The sequence below is a fragment of the Haliaeetus leucocephalus genome, unplaced genomic scaffold (genome assembly GCF_000737465.1).
Source record: "Haliaeetus leucocephalus isolate CR32 unplaced genomic scaffold, Haliaeetus_leucocephalus-4.0 Scaffold566, whole genome shotgun sequence".
Lineage (NCBI taxonomy): Eukaryota > Metazoa > Chordata > Aves > Accipitriformes > Accipitridae > Haliaeetus > Haliaeetus leucocephalus.
In genome coordinates, this window is record NW_010973002.1 from 4160217 (window position 1) to 4179539 (window position 19323).

A 19323-nucleotide genomic window follows, 5' to 3' on the forward strand; every position below is an offset into this window, starting at 1 on the left:
GAAGAAAAGTTTGGGGGCGACTTAGGGCCGCGGGAGCGCCGGAGGAGAAGGAGGATGCGCGGTTTCCCCGGCTGAGCGGGAAGGAAGGATGACCGAGGGAGGATGTGCACCAGCAGCCAGATCATCGGGAGCCTCCTGGTGCTCTCCGTGCTGGAGATAGGGTTAGGGGTGTCCAGCGTGGCCGTGGGGGCGGTCAGTTTCAGCCTGGTCCTCACAGAGCATAAACCTCAGCTGGGAGACTCTTCTCCGGTATGGAGCGGGGTGTGTGTACGTTAGCCATTTCACTCTCTCTTTAACTCTTTATGGTGATGATCAGACCGTGCGAAGGCATCCCCTTCCCTTCCTTTCCCTTCCCTTCCCTTTCCTTCCCTTCCCTTCCCTTCCCTCCCTTCCGCGTGTGCATGCTGCGCCGAGAGCCTCACCGGGTCCATTTCTGATGTGCATGGGGTACGGTCAGCATACTCGTGGGGCAAGGGGGGAGGCACGGAGGGGAGAGATGTATGTGTGTGTTGTGGGGGAGACCCCTTCTTTCTTGGTCCTTTTCATTTTTCAATTTTGCTGTGAACAATTGAACTTTCTGCGAACCCATTCTCACACCTGGGAAAGCCCAATGCCTCGAGTGGCACACGGGCCATAGCTTACAATCTTTAAATTGACTGTGAGTTTTGCTTTTAAAAAAGAACAGCCCTGTCCCTTATGGCAAGACTGTCAAAAGGTGTTTTAAAATAATGTCAAGGGTACAACAGCGGAGTTCTGAGCTTTTGGAGGAAAAAGAGAAAGAGGAAATAGGAAGGAAAAGGAAAAATATGTTCTCATGATTGGGGCACCCCAAGCTTCTTGTAAAATGAACAAAAAAATCAAACACCAATAATGGGTTAATAGAAGCAGCATGTTCATATCACAGAGCATTTCTCACTTCTCAGAAACCTTTCTTATTTTTTCAGTTTGAGATATGCATGTTTCTAGGAAGGATTTTCCTCCAAATGGTTATTTATATTTATGAAACAAAGAGTAGGAAATATTGAGTATTCAGCCTAAACATGAGTGGGCATTTTTGAACTCCAAAGCTGGTTTTCGCCAGCTTGGATTGTACAGCAGTATTTCTAAAAGGATTGTTTGCTTTGCTTGAGATAAGATGATAAATGCAAAACACTCTTGGTTATTCATCAGCGTAACCTCCTGTAATTTATAGATTCATTCTGACAAAGTGCTTTGTGTAATATTCCCACTGTCAATAATTTTTAATTATCGACAACAGTCATAAATATTTTTGGCAGTATATAAACACACACGTAATTCTGCACTGCAGAACAGGTAGGTGAGAAATGAGAATGAAGACCAGATAAGATAAGGCAGTGGCCAACAGGTAATGATATAATCAAAATCACTTCAAAGAGGGAGGTTTCTGATCATTGCTGATGAAGAAAAAAGATTACTCAAAAACATGTGTCTATCTGAAGATTTAATGACAGAGGGCAATATCCTGGGTTTCACTGAAACCAAAGAGTTTTGGCCAGTCAGTGAGATCAGTATTTTATGCAGTGATTGCATTTTGTGACAGTGCTATCACAGCTGATACCATTTCATGACAATGCACATTTCCTGCACAACTGCCTCATTCATTTTGACAGTTTCTGTTACCCCAGAGTTTGTACTAGCCATAGATTAAGATCTTCTTGATGGCTTGAAGGACCTACAATCAAAGCAAGAGACAGATGTAGGATAAAAGGATGTAAGGGAGTATAAAGAAACAACAGACCAAAATTGATTGGTATAACAGGTGGTTGCATTAACACAGCAGCAGTCTGGCTGATTTCAAGCTGTTCATAGGTAGAGTTTTAGAGAGGAATAAGACAGAGGACAATGAAGTGATTTTGCAGATGTTTATAGGAAATTCTTCCCATACGTGGGTGCAGAGGCATCGAAAGGAACCCCAAGGGACTTGTTTGAAAATGTAACAAGTGGGTGAAGGATGCCCACAACCAAAGCCAGCAGAGACAGGCATCAGCTGCTAGGAACTGAGCAAACAACTGCAGGTTGGGTAGGCAGAGAGAGGCCACAAAGAAACTGTAAAGTGGAAGCAAACAGCTTATGCTTCATGTAGTAGAGGAAAGGAGAAATCACAGAGATATGCAGGGTGGGGTGACACGGTTTTAAAGGCTTACTTACTTTGCCTTGAACTAAAGATCTTTGGTCTAAATTGTCACCTTTATGGCACCGTCTCTGTACCACTCCAGCCGTTCAAATGTCTCATAGGTTGTGTTCTTCTGACTAGAGGACTAGCAGGTGCGACAGGACAAGAAAGCGGCCAGAGATCTACTGTCCTCCAAGGATGCTTAGGGCCATGGGTAACTAGGTCCAAATTAAAACAACTGCAGAAAGGTTTGTTTGCACAATCCTCAGAATTGTCCTGCTGCAGAAATGGCATAAGATGCCTTTCTGCTCACTGGATCTTATGCTGAGCTCATGTTGCCTGTATTAAAGAATATGTCTTGCATAAAATTTGTTATTCTTTTTTTCCGATTCACACTCTTGAATCAAGGTTTCCCTTTGAGAAATGAACATGAAGGACAAGAAAGGGACATTAAAGGAAAAACTAATACTTTGACACATTAGGATGCAAAACACTGGAGTTAAGTTGAACAGTGTCATGTCCCCTGCTGTAAATTACCTGGAAATATACTGAAAGCTTTTGACCCTGTTCTATCCTTTTATGTGGGTGGAACTCAGCAGAGGCTCAAGTTCATAAGGAAGTAGATGAAGATAGCATCACCATGGAAACCCTAACCTGAATTCCTAAAATTTGGGCATCTTAAAATCATGCACATTCATCTCCTATACTCGCCTCCCTATGATGCTTTGCATTTGATGCACATTAGCTTTCTTCTTAAAAGAGTTGTTCTTACTGTTCACTGTCTCCATTCAGCCAGATAATTTACTAACATACCTAACTTTAAGCATGTGAATCCCACCCGTAGGATTAGAGGTACAAGTGAAGTTAAGCATGGGCTGAGGTGCTCTGATCGTTGCATGCCCTGCATTATGTATAAGCAAGCCAGGGAAAGTGGAGTAGACAAGAATGAAGAAATGGAAAGCCTAGATAATGTCCGCATCAAAAATGCATGGAAATGAGAAAACAGTTTCTAAATTTGTTCTCATTGGAGTTGAGCTGGATTAAGATAGTGAGAGTTTAAAAAGTAGCCAAAAGAAAACAACTGAAGGTGTGACTGACTTCTCAAATTATCTGGAGCATGTTCAGATGACTATCCAATTTATTTTACATCATATCCATGGCTGCTAAATTAAAAAAAAAAAAAAAAAAAAAAAAAAAGAAGGCAGTCAGGAATCTAAGGTGAACGTGTTGTTGATTTCTGGATTTTCTTTCTGTTTGTTGTGACTGTATTGGTATAATCTACTCCACAGGCTGTACTCAGTGTCACTCAGATTTCTTTTTTCCAGAAACTGAGATATATTTCTGAAATCCACCATTCCAGTTCAGTTATATGACGTACTATAGAAATGATCCAATCAATGAGCATGCTGAACCACTAGCACTAACATAGCAAGAATGATAACATCCATAGCAAAAGCTTTTGCACAAACAAAAAAAAAAAATCAGAAGATAATAATTCAAAAACTACTCACAGATATTTTTTAAATGGTCACCTACTTTCCCATCTATATTTAGAACATAATGGTTGCTGCACTATGAGTAGTGACTATATATTCTCACACACACACACACGTATATGGCTCTAATTCTCATTTATTCTGTAGTGATGAATAAATTCTTGCTATAAATGAGATCCTCTCAGAGAGACAGAGAATGAGAGACAAAAGCCACATCTTTAGTCAAATATGCCATCTATCTTCATATGCAAGAGAGATACCTGATGATTCACTTACAGCTATGCCCCTCAAGATTAATAGTTTTTTCCCTTACAAAGACAAATATCTAAATGTATTTGAGAGAGATACATTCTCTGGATGTTGGTTGGTGTGTCTGTCTGTCTGTAGGGGCAGAATTATTTCCATGATTTGTGATTTTAGCACAGTGGTAGTCTTCCTGCGCATTAAAAATCTGCATTTATAGTTTGGCTACAGAAATTTGCTCCAAGATAGCACTTGAAATATTTCATTTCAGTGACTTTTTTTTATCCACGATTTGAAGGAAAAGAAAAAGGGACAGTCAGTGTGGAACTCTCCCAGAGCAAGAACATCATTTTAGACTGTTAAATCAATGTTGGTGGCCTAAAATTTTAAAACATTAGATTTTACATCTAGTTTTTACTGCTGCCAAGTTTCCTTTGGAAAGAACAGTCAAACGATTTTTTTTTTTTTTTCAAAAGAACACTAAAAAATTCACATTATTGTTTAGCATGCAGACAAAATGCAGATGTGATTCTACTTTATTTTAACATGTGCATTGCATTTTCATCAAACTGACCATATTTCTGGCTGGCTCCTGCTCCTGATGAAATGGATCACAGCACTGTCAGTGAGCTCAGTGGAAGGTGGAGGGAGTTCTGTACCTATAGATGAGGGAAGATGTACGAAATGTGGGACCTTCTTGCCTTGCATGGAACCAGGAGTATTCACACCAGCTGAGAAGTCTTTCAGTAGGTTTTCTTTATCATTCAGACCCTCCAGAAGTATGTTCTGTACCTATGGATGAGGGAGGATGTACCAAGCGTGGGAGCTTCTTGCCTTGCATGGAAACAGAACAATTCACTCTAGCTGAGAAGTCTTTCAGTAGGTTTTTTTTATCATTCAGAGGGTCCAGAAAGCTTAAACCAATCTGGAAGACGGTCTGTCCAAGGGGACTTGTAGATGCTGGGTTGTATTTTAAAGGATCTGTTGAATATAGACTGACTTAAACATATGCTTAAATGTTTTGCTAAGACTTTAGTTCACCTGCAGGGAATAATCTTTAATTTATTACTTCAGAGACCCACTTCTAAATTTCCTTGCGTGTTTCTAAAAACTATTACCTATTTTTAAAGCATCTCTGCAGGCCTAGAATCCAATGAATGAAAACACTAATCACAGGGACTGGGATAGAATTTAAACTGCTTGAATATGGCTTGAATCAGTGGGAACTGTAGCAGCACCTGAGCTGAAATGACCGAACAGCACACTGCCAGATCAAGGTATTAGCTCAGATTAGACACATTTTAACACTATGTCTCACTTCAAATAGCAAAGCCCCTCCGTTCAGCATGACAGAGTCAGTGGGACACAGGGTTAGGTTGTGGCAGTGCTGTTACTTCTGGTTCTGCATCTGGATGACTTGTAGCCAGCTAGACATTCCTCTCCCCGCAACCCTTTGCATGGGACACCACCACCCTTAGAAGTTTCCATCCCCCTTTTGCAAAGTTTATTGTGTTTCTTTATGGAGGTAACAGGCAAACCTACCACCTAGTCTTGCTTTTTTTTGCCCATTGTCATTTTTTTCTAGTTTGATGCCTTTGTTTTCATGAGTGGATTCTGTGCCCTTTATGGATGCACTAAGAAAACTTAATCCTTGTCCTGAAATACTGCTTTGAAGAAGAGTTACAGTTAAGAGATACCTTGTCTGCTCAGTTCATCCATTAGGGATTTCAGCTTTTTTCTCATTTGGATGGAGTTGAAGCAATGAGATTATTAAATACAATGGCCTTTTCTAGGCATTAATAATTTCACATTTCTGGGTATTCTTATGGCAGTCACATGTTTATACAGTTTTAGTGTAAAACAGATTTTGTGGTTTACCACCTGATAAGAGTAGACCGAAGGGAAGCTGTTGATTCTGTCTTGATGGTTTATTCTTCCAAGCAGAGGTTTATTTGAATAGGTATGATATGCTTGCATTTTCACTGTGCTGTATTCAAATTTGGAATAATTTCCCTTCCTCTATTTCATCAGATACATATGGATGACCCAGAACATGGGAGGGCTTTCCGCAGAGTGTATGTAGTTTAGGCTGCTTCTTTGTCATGAACAATAACTAGGGATCAAGCAGTCCTTATATTCAACAGGTTTTCTCCACTATCTTCTTCAGCCTCTCTCCAGAAAGATTTTTCCATAGATAGTTTTCATTTTCTCAATGGAATTACACTCACTATTGTTTTTGCCTCCTCAAAACAGAAGAAAGAAAGGTTTCTTAGCTTCAATATATAAAATAAAAATAGTTCCTTTTCTTCTGCATGGAAACCAACAAATCTTTGGCTCTCTGCAGATACAACTAAAACTGAATCTTTTTTTTCAGACTACCAGTAAGAAAGCCCCCTTTTTCCAGGAGAAAGTGAAAGAGGCCAAGTCTTTTGTTCCAGGAAATATGAAATAGGGATGGATCCAAACCACAGAACTTGAATCTAAATTGAGATTTCAGTCTCCTTACCAAAATTTCTGGGTGTTTGGATCTGAGGTTTCGTTTCAAACCCATATTTAATATAAAGTAAATTAAAGCAGGCTCAAAATAAACATTCTCCTTTTCTGGGAGGTCTTTGGTTCTTTATTCCAAAGTTCAACAGACCAAAAGAGAGATTTTCAAATATGCATATTGAACATAAGCAGGCACAGCTGCAGGGTGAATGGCAAAGTCTTCACAGACAAATAGACACTACTGCATCACCTTGCAATGACACTAGTGCTGTCAGAGGGACTCTGACTCTGCTAGGTCCCTGGCAAATCTTCACTGAGAGGGGGACTGAGGCACCCACAGCCTACTGAGTCGCTAAGTAGCTTTTGTGCTTTGTAGTACCTTTCTTTGGACTTTTTACCAATCACCCAAGAGTGGTTCTGCCCCTATCTATCGTTGGATGATACATTCAATCCCTGCCTCCTCTACTAGTATTGACGTGAAACACCATGTATCATAGGAGGTATGAATAAGTCCGCAACCAAAAGTAACCCCAGAAGCACTGGGAATTGGTTGGAAGTAGTGATCTATGTAGGTTTTTAAGTAAGATTTTGGATCTTTCAGCCTTTTATGATTTTTCTGATGAATAATAATTAAAACAGAAGTCCAACAGTGAAACATCTGTTTCAACAAGTCCCAGCTGAAGGTCTTTCTCTAGCTCCCAGGGCATTTTGGAGGGCTTATTAATTTAGCTTATCCTCCATTAAATGTTTTAGCCTTATTCTCGGCATGAACTGTGAACACTTCAACAATTGATCATTCCTTATAAGGAGCTTATATTCAATGATACATTTCTTTTCCACTCCTGATTTATTGTATTTTCAGTGTAAGTGTGTTGACCTTAACTTACTTCAGGTTTGGCATGGTTAGAAAATGTAACTACATTTAAAGAGTCCAAGAGGTTGGTAAAAATCAACTGAGGATAATCAATGATCAAATAGAAAAGAGCAAGTCCTCACCATGACAGTATTAGTTAGTCATGAGTAAACTGTAGTCCAGAGTAGCTCAACAGTTACAAGCCAAGTTTAACTGGTATGACATAGTGACATGAAGATGAAGTCTTTCAGGGTAGCCAAGAATAGACAGAGAGTGGCAAGACAACAGAGCCTCTGGTGGCTGTATTCCAGTTGGCAGTATGATAAAATAGAATAGTTCAAAATTAAAAGACAAACAGGAACAAACATAGGAAGTTCCTTTTGAGTCTGATTTGTACTCACATCCTTTTTCTGGTACAAAGAGCTAGTGTAGTTTCTCCCATCTACTTTTCACTACTGCTGATCACAACACTGAGACATCAAAAATTTTACAGGAAATTACTATAGCATCAACAAAAAAAATCCCCGAGTCCCTAGCTATTCTATCAAAAAAAGCAATGATCGGAATCATTCACATAATGTCCCACTAACTTCCTAACCTTTCTAGAGATCTCCACATTGAGAAGCCTGGCTAAGGCAACACTGCATGAGCCATGTTCCTGAGCCCCAGGTATTGTTAATATTCTTTCTGTAAAGCAGGTTTCCACTGCTTCCAGTGAATCAGAAGCCTCTGTAGCCTCAGAAGAGAGTGGTAAACTTGGCTGATCATTTTCAAAGCTTTGCACGAGGTTTAATTGCCTGACACTGTGGCTCAAATTCATCCATTAGTTTTAACAGCAAAATGCCTGCTGTCATAAATAAATAACCATACTGGGTTTTGGGCAAGCCTTTTCTCTGTGAATGTAACACACTGACATCTAAAAAAACCACCCAAATAATATTAATCTTTTGCTACTGTCCAAGTGCTTTTCTTCCAAGGTTTTTAACATGTTCAGGCACACTAGTGCATTCAGATTCACCACTTGTTTGTCTCATAGTCACACAGATTATAAAACTTTGGCATGACCTTCTCAAGCTAACACAGAAGAACGTGGAAGAACCAGGAATACCCAACTCCTCTGAGTTAGAATAGAATAGAACAGACTAGAATAATTTCAGTTAGTTTCCTGTTGAGTTCTTTAACTACAGGACACCTTATTCCTTGCATATATGTATAAATATTGTAGATGTACAGAGAGAGAAAATACATACAGAGTACACATATGGACCCTGACACAATACAATATCATCATAGAATCATAGAATATCTCAAGTTGGAAGGAACCCATAAGGATCATTGAGTCCAACTCCCTGCTCCTTGCAGGACTACTTAAAAATAAACCATATGACTAAGAGCATCATCCAGACACCCCTTGAACTCTGACAGGCTTAGTGCCATGACCACTTCCCTGGGGACGCTGTTCCAGTGACTGACCACCCTCTCAAGGAAGAATCTTTTCCTAATGTCTAATCTGAACTTCCCCTGACGCAGCTTCATACCATTTCCATGTGTCCTATCGCTGGTCACCAGAGACAGGAGATCTGTACCTCCCCCTCCACTGCCCTCCTTGAGGAAGTTGTAGGCTGCGATGAGGTCACCCTCAGCCTTCTCTTCTCCAAGCTGAACAAACCAAGTGACCTCAGCCACTGCTCGTACGTCTTGCCCTCGAGACCTTTCACCACCTTGGTCACCTTCCTCTGGACACACTCTAACAGTTTGATGTCCTTCTTATATTGAGGCACCCAAAACTGCACACAGTACTTTAGGTGGGGCTGCACTAGTGCAGTGTAGAGTGGGACAATCAACTCCCTCAACCAGCTGGCTATGCTGTGCTTGATGCACCCCAGGACATGGTTGGCCCTTTTGGCTGCCAGGGCACACTGTTGACTCATATTCAACTTGCCATCAAGCCAGACCCCCAGATCTCTTTCCATGGGGCTGCTCTCCAGCCTCTTGTCCCCCAATATTTATATATAACCAGGATTACCTCGTCCTAGGTGCAGAATCCAGCACTTGCTCTTGTTAAATTTCATGTGATTGGTGATTGCCCAGCTCTCTAGACTATCTAGATCTTTCTGTAAGGCCTCTCTACCCTCAAGGGAGTCCATAGCTCCTCCTAGTTTAGTATCATCGGCAAACTTACTTAATGTACATTCATCGCTTGCATCCAGGTCTTTACTCCAGGTAGTCCCTCAGATACTTTAACAACTATGGAGTACAGTAGTCACCCCTTGTTTTTGAGGGGCCAGTACCTTAGGGATGGCTGATAGCTCATTCACTATTCTTTGGATTTCCACTGGGAAATACATTAGGTAATATATATGTATATGGCACTACATAAATGTAGTTTGAAAGGGTGTGTGTCCTGTCCTTGAAAAACAGTAAAGAACAGCAGAACTGCCCAAACTGGTAGGTTCTAATGCTGAGTGAATCTGTAATTTACTTGTTGCTTCTTTGGTCATTTGCAAGGTTAATTTAACTTGTTCATTGCATTCCCTTCTGGCTAGCAAAGACTGTACAATGGAAATAGAAAGTCTTCTTCAATTGAAATCAATGGTAAAAAAAAAATCCATTGACTCTAACAGGAGCAGAATTAAAGCATTCTTGAAAAAATGGGTGACCTATTCTTTCAGCTTTGAAGGTATATTATCAACCCCCCAGCTTTTTAAACTAGCTAACATACACTTGTTACAAGTTGAAACTATCTTTGATGGTATCTTCCAGATTCTTTCTGTAAGCTTTCCAGAACTCATGAATTTTTCTTTATACAAAATTTTCCTTTCAATTCTATTCAAACATTACAGAGAAAAATTATATTATTAATCTGCTTTATCAAATCTGACTGAGTAGAACTTAATTACAGTGATTCTTTTTTTGAGGTTTCTGCATTAATTTTGAGAAATACAAAACACTACATGTGAAGAGCTGAAGCATGCCTTCAGCTGAAGGCAATCTGCAATGACAGGACTTGGAGTGAAATTCCAAAACTTCACAGAAAGCTTGAGTGAAAACTTAAAAGGCAGGTGTGTGAGTTCTGAGCTGCAATCTCCTCTGCCTGTAGGAAAGGGGCAGAAGGAGCCCTACCCATTGGTTTTTCGATTGTTATGCCAATGGATGAGCTCTAGTAGCAATTACCAGTTGTATGTCTTAGTATGTCATGAGGCATTCAGCTCCATGGTCTACATGACCCAGCCCTTTCCATAATCTGATTGGTATTAAGTCCACATCCCATGCTTAGTGTAGAGGTTAATAATATACAAAATTTAACCATATTCATTGTGGGGAACTGATTCAATGGTCCTAACTCAGAATAAAAATACATCTCAAGGCTTATGCTTAGCTATATGTATGACCTGCTTTAGTTGGAGGGAGATAAACTATGTATTAAAGCACCTCCTCAACTGATACTGAAGCTGCAAAATTTTGGAGGGTAAATGAGATGTACATGAAATATGGTACACGGACCCTGAATGCTGTATAGAAACTAGGGTGTTTTTTTTGTTTGGTTTGGGTCTTTTTTTCCCATTTCTTATGTAACAGCCAGATCTGTTCTGTGATTTAATCCTAAATCAAGGTCAAGCAGAGCTTTTTGCTAGGAATACCATCTCAGTGCAAAAAGGATGTGGAAAAACCCAGTTTTAAAACTACTGAATTACTTCCCAATAGCGGTGTAGGGTTAGCTTTACTGAAAATAAGCAGCATAGATTTCTTAATAAAGGAGTTTATGAGGTATCGGAGGTATCAAAGAAATCTTTTGATAGTATTACAAACACCTGGAGAAAGCTCTATTGCTTTCATACAACTGTTGTAGTTCCTACCACGACTGCTCCCTCAGGGTCTATTCACCATTTCCCTGGTTCAACTTTTTTGCAGGAGAAAAGAGAGACATCAGAGAACGTCATCAGTCTTTGATGCAGGTCACTAAAAAGCATCAACATCTATTCATATCAGCTGGTAGGGGGTGTTCCTGGTGTTGTTAATTAGTTGTTACCTAATGCATGATGTGACAATTAGCAGATCAGTTTGTGAAAGGGAACTAAATGAAAAAAGTACAGATACCTTCATGTTCTCTCTTGCAAAGTGGGCTATCTAGAATCTGAAACAGATTTTCCTGCATGCTCAGTGTAGCTACTCCAACAGATGTATTTACAGCTGCACCCACGGAGGTGACTGAATTGCATTCTTGCCCAGAGTTCCACTGTCTTGAGGACAACAATCCATGTATGATCCCCCAGTGGTTCAGAGAGTAGGATCAGGGCATTAAGTACCTCAGCGATGCTTGAAAGTAGATGATTTGGACCACTGACTACTACCTTGCTAAATTTTGCTGAGGAAAAAAAGTAAAGAGTAAAAAGGCCTCTTTTGCTTGCAACATTAGGGCTTTTTTTCATGTTTTGTTTACCCAAGCTATGCTTAATGTTTTGTTTACCCAAGCAGCTTAAAAGTAGGATTATTTTTTTTCTTTTTTTTTTATGAGTAGTCATCCTCAGTCTGACCTCTCATTCCAGTTTCTTCTTCTTGGATAAGCATGCTTATGGCTGAGTTATAACTTCCTGAAAGATAAGGTCTGTGATAAAAATGATGACAATTGTAACCATTGCCTAACCTACTGTTGTGGTCACAACTACAGCAACACAGCAGGATTTAAACTTGAGACCTTAAATGATAAAATAATTGTGGGTTTTTTTTTGTCTTTGCAGTTTCTGCTTTGTGGCATATGTGGAATATTGTGTGCCAAAAAGAAATCTGGACTTGTTGTAAGTTTTTCCACTGCATATATAATACATAAGTATTGGAAAGGCATACTTATCTAACTTAAACTCCTTATTGGGGTCTTTCTGTGTCCAAGTGTTTCTGATAAAAAGTCAGTAAAAATCATTGCAAGTCAGTCCAAAAAAGCAATCAGCACTTTGGGTTAATCAAGTAAAACAAGGCAGTTCTGAAATGGCCTACTTAGGTCATATCTATTTAAGCCATGCATCCCTGTTCATCCCTGCCTGGATAAATTTGGATGGAAAACCTCTTGACAAAAATTTATGCCAAGTCAATAAAAAGTTCCCCAATAATGTCAGTGGATTGTGTCTTCTCTCCTTCGAAAACAAACACTGGGCTGCCACGTCAATGAGGCTGCTGACCAAGTTTGATTCTAGATATCATAGCTGTTCACTGTTTTAATAAGTTCTTTTTGCAATCAGAATCATGTATAAGCCAGTTTTAAAGTGATGGAGGATGTTTTCTGTCTCTTCTAAGAATCAGAAGTACAGCCATTTTTCTGACTGCAGCAAAATGGTGTTATTACTACTCAAGTCGTAGCAGAACTTCATGTTCAAGACATGATCCAATTGTAAGTGATAATGTCTGGCTTAATTTTCTGTCAGCTTGATTATTCTGCCATATACAGATGGAAGTCACATAAGTGTGAAGGGACTCAAGATATCTCTCAGATTATTGTTGAATATCAATGAGCTATCCTAAACCCTGTTACAATTACAGTCTCATTTCTTAAAGCATATGGAGCATAATCAGTTTCTAAAAGTTGTCTGTTCTGGTGGTCTCATAGAACAGTCAGTTCCCAGTGGACTGCATCATATAGCCTGAATGCCACATTCCTGATGATGAAATTCTCATCATGTGTACAGAAGTGGTCTGTAAGGCTCCATAAATTGTTTTTACCACAGTAGATAAGTACATATGCAAAGCCGTACTGAGTAACATCAAAGGCCCATCTAGGTCAACATCTGACAAACCAGCAATATCAAGGGAAGTGAATAAGACAATAATTTAGCAGTGTCTTCATAATAATGTCTTTTGCCCCCGAGCCATTTGTGGTTCAAGGACATCCTGAATCAGGGTGGCATCTTTGTGATTAAACTGATAGGAGGTCTTCAAACGTCTCATTAATTGCAGCCTGTTTCACATCCTTCTAAAGTTCCCAGAAATATTTTAACCAAGTTAAAAACAAACAAACAAACAAACACATAGTCACCACACTGACCTGTAGAGCTGCATCACAGATTTCTTTGTTGTTTCTCTTGCTTCTTTGTCCAGCACATTCACCTTGAACACTTTCGAAGTCCCCACAAAAGCTGTAGAATGCCTCCAAACTGCTGTCTGACTGAACAAACTAGAATTGAACAGGAGACAGAGTCAGAGGGCACACAAAGCAAGAGAGATTCACTGCAAATATGAGGCGTTCACTCCTGAGGAGTGGTGAGAAACTGCACAATAGAAAATTACAACATATACTGTCATGTTACTGTTTTAAGTAAAATGCCGCAAATCAGAAGATTTGTGTCCTAGTAGTTCTTCCATTGACTAGCTTTTAACATGACCAACTCGTTCTACCCAACTTGATCTTACATGCAACATCAGTCTTAACTCTTGTACGCCAGAAGGTATTGTATTCCCTTGGAGCTCTGTGGGAGCTGAGAGAGTTAAAAATTAGTGTCTGTGCAGTGTTTTGTATTCCATGATGCTATGGAAGCATTGAACTATGGTTAGTCTCATTTTTTATATGAATGAGTCTGTCTCTGAAAAATGTTACTGTGACATAACATCTCTTGTCTTTCCTGACAGATGATACTTTTTTCTGCCTGTTGCATCTGTGGACTAATCGGAGGAATCTTAAATTTCCAATTTCTTCGTGCTCTGACAAAGAAGTCGTCTGCCCTCTATTCTTTGCACCTTGCCTCCATGTCTCTTGCATGCATTGGAATTGGTGGTTGCACCCTTTCTTCATGGCTCACTTGTCGGCTAGCCAGCTATGAACAAAGGCGAATGTTCTCAGAAAGAGAACATTCATTGCATCACTCCCATGAAATGGCAGAAAAAGTGAGTTGTGTGTCCTCTCTTATTTGTTCTGCTTCTCCTAAAATGCTACTGTATGTGTTAATGTTTACAGTTGGCAAGAGATGTATTCAGTTTTCAGTTTTATATGAGAAAGAGCTTCTGGGAAATGAAATGCTGCCATTCTGTGTACGCTTTATTATGTTGCATTATATTGAGCTATTTTTAGGTACTGTATATTTGCAGTACATCCATTTCAATGAAGTACATCCATTTTCAACATAATTCCATTGTATAGCTATTCAGGGGCTTAGCTGCTAAATATAGCACTTCATAAATAATTGGAAGCCTTATTAATATGGATTATCATGTATTGTACTATGAAAAGGCACAGAATGCTTTCTGTAACCACATCATTGCATGCTTCCAGGATTTAATCAATTTCTTCCTCTCCCAAGTACTCAGCCTATAAAGTAGGTTATTTAAACACAAAAGCCACAGTTCACAAACCTAGATGACTAAAGCTAAGCACCTAAGGCCATATTTAGACACCTAAATGAAACTGGTCTGATTTGCTGCAGCACTGAGCATTTACTGCCTTTCTCTGTTAAAAGGAAGCTTAACAAGGCATCTAGGTCTATGTTTAGGTGCCAAAACTTAAGCTCCTGCAGATGAGCACATAGGGCCAAAAGAATTAATTGAATAGAATTCTTGAAATCAGCATGGGATTTACAGATCTGATTAACATTTGAGGAGTAAAATGTTCACTGGCATCCTGCGCTTTACATTTGGACTTCATATCCAATGTCTTTCATTTGAGAAATGAGTAGAGAAAGGAACAAAAGTCAAGTGGACTGCCCACCTAAAGCTCCATGTGCAAGTTCGCATTGCAACTCTAAAAGTTCAACAGTCTGTACCATATCTACTGAGACCTCTGAACAGCAGAGCGAGGATTAATTCACTCAGACTGTAGAATGTTTTCAGATTCCCTGACAAAACATGATATAGCAGTTAATTGTCCATTAAGTAAAAATTACTTGTCACTATTCTTTAGTTTCTTAACTGAGATGAGACTCCAAGTAGAAATATAGACTGAATTCACCTTAGACTACGTTTGAAATGTGTTTTAAAAAGTTAAATAATACAGGTTACAACAGTAACATGAAGCAGGGTGATAAAATCAAGAGAAGAGATACATTTCTCCCTCTCATTTTAAAATGAAGCAGAATTCTGATGAGCTATGTAGGCAAGTATGAGCATGGTCTTGCAGATGGTAGGCTAGATCTTGCCTGTCAAAGAGGCTCTTGCCTCATCAAGGACAAAGATGAAGCCCATTTGAAAGAAGAGATGACCTGGGAAGGAAAACCTTTCAAAATACAAACACCTTTCAACCCTATCAACTGGTTTGGGCTGAAGATGACCATGTGTAGCAGTAGTTCACTGCCTCCTTTCCTGGCCTGTTGACCTACTGAGCTTTTACAGACTTAGCAGTGAGTACTGTCAGATGCCCACTTATCTTGGGTGAGGGGCCATGATGCATGTGCAGAGCAACCCTATTGCACATGCTCAGCGAATGTGGGATGTGCCCCGCCGATGGTGGACTCCCTGCATGTGTGTTGTAGAATCAGGTATGCATGCATAGATGGTCTGATCTGGGACTTCTTAGACCTACAGCCTGTGGACTACCTGACGCTGGCAGTACATTAGCTCAAGGCATGCCCCTAAAAAATAATGAAGGCTACTGAAAAGCTTACATTAAATTAGGCCCTGATTTAGAAAATAGCTTTAAAGTGTTTCATATATATGAGACTATTTTGTATATTTATACTGACATACAGTAATATAGACATGTACTGCATGTGCATTTTTGTGCTATATTTATTGTATAATTGTTATATTTATATTAGAGATTGAGGGGTATTGAAATAACCGACCTGCCCAGCTGCCCGGTGGTTCCCCCGACACCAGAGTTACCTCCAAGGTACGCTGAACACTAGGGAGCTACCATGTTGTTATGTCACTTCAGGAAGGGCCACCTCTAAGAGGAAGTCATAGTTTCAGCTAATCAAAGTTGGCTGATGCTGTGATGTCACTCTGAGTCAGGAATGGTGCTTCCAGGTAGTGACATAATTCTACGTGGTGAACGCTGCAATCTGGAAGTAAGTTGAGTATTTAAAATATTCACCCTAGTTATAGACATCCAAATGCTCCTATTTGGATGTTGCCACCATTGACTCACTCTGCTTCTAATCTGTGTGCTCCTTCATTTCTTGAATTCAGCAACATTTTTTAATTTATTAATACTTTTATTTTTGAAAATAGAAATATTGGGGAAAATAAATGGTTTTCAATGTTTTCTGAAACTATGATGATATTCCAATAGCTGATGTCTGCAGTGATTCAAGTGATAAAGCTGACAAAAGGAAATTTACACTCACTCATGAGTAGCCTTCTGACAGATCATTACCTGTGGCTGACTGATAGTTAATATTAAATGTCTTTAGTATTCTTGGTCCCTTTCCCAGCTGACTGATATCTTCAGCGTAGATCCAACAAAGGGTTTAGGCACCTACAAACAGGCAAAATGTAGCGCTTTGTTTCAGAGCAGACAACCCCCAGACTGGGATCCAGAGTCCAGCGTTAGGCATGCCTGTTCCTCCTCAGTATATGAGGAGAATAAGGCACCATACAAAAGCATCCAACACCATCACCTGCCAAATGGAGAGCTGGGTAGTAGAAAACGCTCAAAATTCAGTAAGTTTACACACCTTATTTTCTCTGAAGCTCACGCTCGATTCAGGAGTATTAATTGGCAAGGCTACTTGGTTTGGTGGTTCTAAGTTTACTTTGTAGAGAGAAATAGGATATCCTTTCTTTGAAAAACTGTGCAGGGAACAATTGTCTTGTGATCTACTTTAAAATGTAGCTAGTAATACCTGAAAGAGGAGGCACTCTGAGTTCTGGTCTCTGCCTCGCAAACTATTTATAAATCAAATATTGTGGATTAAAAGAAGAGAGAGAAAGAGTCAGACTAGGAATAAAGACCAGGTCCCAGAATTTTCTTCTCTCTACCAAGAATGTCAGCTACTATGTTATAGAGTCAGGCTCACTCTTTCTGTCTTTCTCTGTTTAGCCCAATGAATCTTCCTTTTCTTTCTTCATAGAAATTTCCACAAGAAGGGGGACAAACAAATCCCTTTCCTTCCACATTTTCTCCAAAGTGTAACTAGGGGGTAGAAGAGGTGAATTTAATCTTTCCATGCAGAGAAGAGCTTCTGGTTTTTCTGCAAATATTTTAGAACTAGCCTAACAGTGACACCTCTACCTAAATTTTAAAAAAGAATTGCCCACACTGCATTTTTATGTGTGCCCATTCCTCTTGGCATAGCTGGATGTTCTCTGGGATCTGTCACTGGACATAAGCAGCAGGTCACTTCACTTCTGCTCCTGGATTCAATTTGGCATGAAATAGGCCTAGGACTGCTCAGAATAAGGCCATTCTGAGCATAAACCTATGTGGCTTTGCAGCTGTGAAGGTCAGAGAACTGCTTAATTAATGTAGCCATCTCCAGGTTTAGACAGCTGCTAAGTAGGTATAGTTTGGATTGCAATTTGAGAATTAGAAAATCTAACTCCAGACAAATCTTGGTTTAGGTACTTTAGGATTCTGACTCATGATCAGGTCAGTTTACTCCAGGATGACTCATCTGCCACTTGAGTAGCAATTGCTGAACTGCTAAAAACTGTAGTCTGGCATATTAAGGGAAAACCAAAATCAGTCCCATCCCAAGGCAAGCAGTCAAAACCCTTACGTTCTGTTTGGATCTAGGCCTACTTCCCAAATGTCTATCCCAGCTAGCATCAAATGGTATCTGTTTGTAGCATGTCAGCACAGAAAAAGGTTTGAATGGAAACAAAGATTTAATTACCATCTTGTTCCTTTGTAGATTACCACAAAAGCTTGAGTTGATGCACTTTCAAAGGACAATGTCACAAAATTTGCAGAGATGCCATCAATGCTATATATGTTGTCTGAGAGTAATGTCCAACTCAATCAGTATCAATGAGTCTATCAGCTTTCAAATGTACTTAATTTACGTAGGAAGAAATGCAATTTCTTTTTTTTTAGTGAGGTTTATCAAGCCAAATAAAAAAATGTAGAGTTTTTCTGAATGTTTGCAATTCAGAGTTTGTTAAATTTTTATTACAACCTTAGTTAATTGAATTTCAAATACCATAAAATAATTGTAATTTTAATCAGTGTTTTCTATTCTTGTTCTAGGAAATGACAGACAACCTAAGCAATGGTGGCCCACACTTGATTTATAATGGAAGCGTATATTAAGAGATTTTAAAAAGTCATGGAAAGAAGAAGTTTTAGAATTTTCTTCAGGAAAAAAATAGACTCCAAGAAACTGAGAAAATGGAACTATCTTAGCTTTTATGGCTCAAATGTCACAACTGCAGAACAGCACAGTTGCATCTCCCTCTTAGCGACATGTTCAAAACTTGTCTTCTAAACATTTTGCGGATATACAATATTTATTCACTTCCTGGCTACTCTCTTTTGGTTTTTTTTGTCTGAATAACTTTTCAGAATTGTAACAGTATTTGAAATAGACTTCTCAAGACTCTTCTTCTCATGAAGATGCAAAAACCAGAAAAAAATAATTAAACTGGACCACATTTAGCCTGGTCACAGGATTCCTAAAGAGAAGAGAAGAGGGCAGAGGAAGGATGGCTGAGGGGAATTTTTTTCTCCTCCCCACTTAGCAGCATCTGGTGTAATATGATGGCTTCATGTCATGTGGCATGGTACCAGCAATGCATCTGCACAGTCCCCCTCCCCACACTGCAAATGCATCCAGCCTCACTTTTCCCAGTAGATCATATCAAAAGAGAGCGCAAATTACTCTTCCAAAAGGCTCCCATTTCACATTCAGAGTGTAAATGAACAGTGTGCTGAAAACACCACCAATGTCTTTGTTTTGAAAGACAGAATGCTCTAAGAACGCCATAAATCAAAACCTCAACAATGCCTTGTTGTAAAGAAATTGTAAATATTTCCAATTTGTGGATGAAGTATATTTCGTAATTTGTTCATAAAAGATGACAAATAAAATTAAATCTAAGCCAGAGATTTTAGAGAGATATTTTGGAGTTTTTTCTTGTTAGAGAGATCTTGCAAAGCTGAACCATCACGCTTGCAGTTTTGCACAACACTTTGAAAGGTTCTTAAAGGGGTGAACCAAGCTCAGAAAGGAGAAAAACGAATGCTGAAC

General features: G+C 39.4%; 1 protein-coding gene across 3 annotated transcripts; it reads left to right on the top strand.

Annotated features, from left to right (window-relative positions):
- TMEM196 (transmembrane protein 196) lies at positions 1-19177 on the top strand. Of its 3 annotated transcripts, XM_010577620.1 has the most exons (5): positions 28-261; positions 11956-12012; positions 13832-14086; positions 15949-16022; positions 18324-19177. In XM_010577620.1, exons 1-5 carry the CDS (start codon positions 103-105, stop codon positions 18328-18330), a joined length of 552 nt encoding a protein of 183 aa, XP_010575922.1. In that variant the 5' UTR covers positions 28-102; the 3' UTR covers positions 18331-19177. The 3 variants fall into 3 exon arrangements, with proteins under 3 accessions (XP_010575923.1, XP_010575922.1, XP_010575924.1); XM_010577621.1 differs by lacking the exon at positions 15949-16022 and having other exon boundaries at positions 1-267; XM_010577622.1 differs by lacking the exon at positions 15949-16022 and having other exon boundaries at positions 103-249.
- The last annotated feature ends 146 nt before the right edge of the window (positions 19178-19323 follow it).

Coding starts and splice junctions, on each gene's coding strand:
- TMEM196 (XM_010577620.1), top strand. CDS start 103: ATGTGCACCAGCAGCCAGATCATCGGGAGCCTCCTGGTGCTCTCCGTG. Junction 262..11,955: donor CTTCTCCGGTATGGAGCGGG/GTGTGTGTACGT, acceptor TTGTCTTTGCAG/TTTCTGCTTTGTGGCATATG. Junction 12,013..13,831: donor AAAAGAAATCTGGACTTGTT/GTAAGTTTTTCC, acceptor CTTTCCTGACAG/ATGATACTTTTTTCTGCCTG.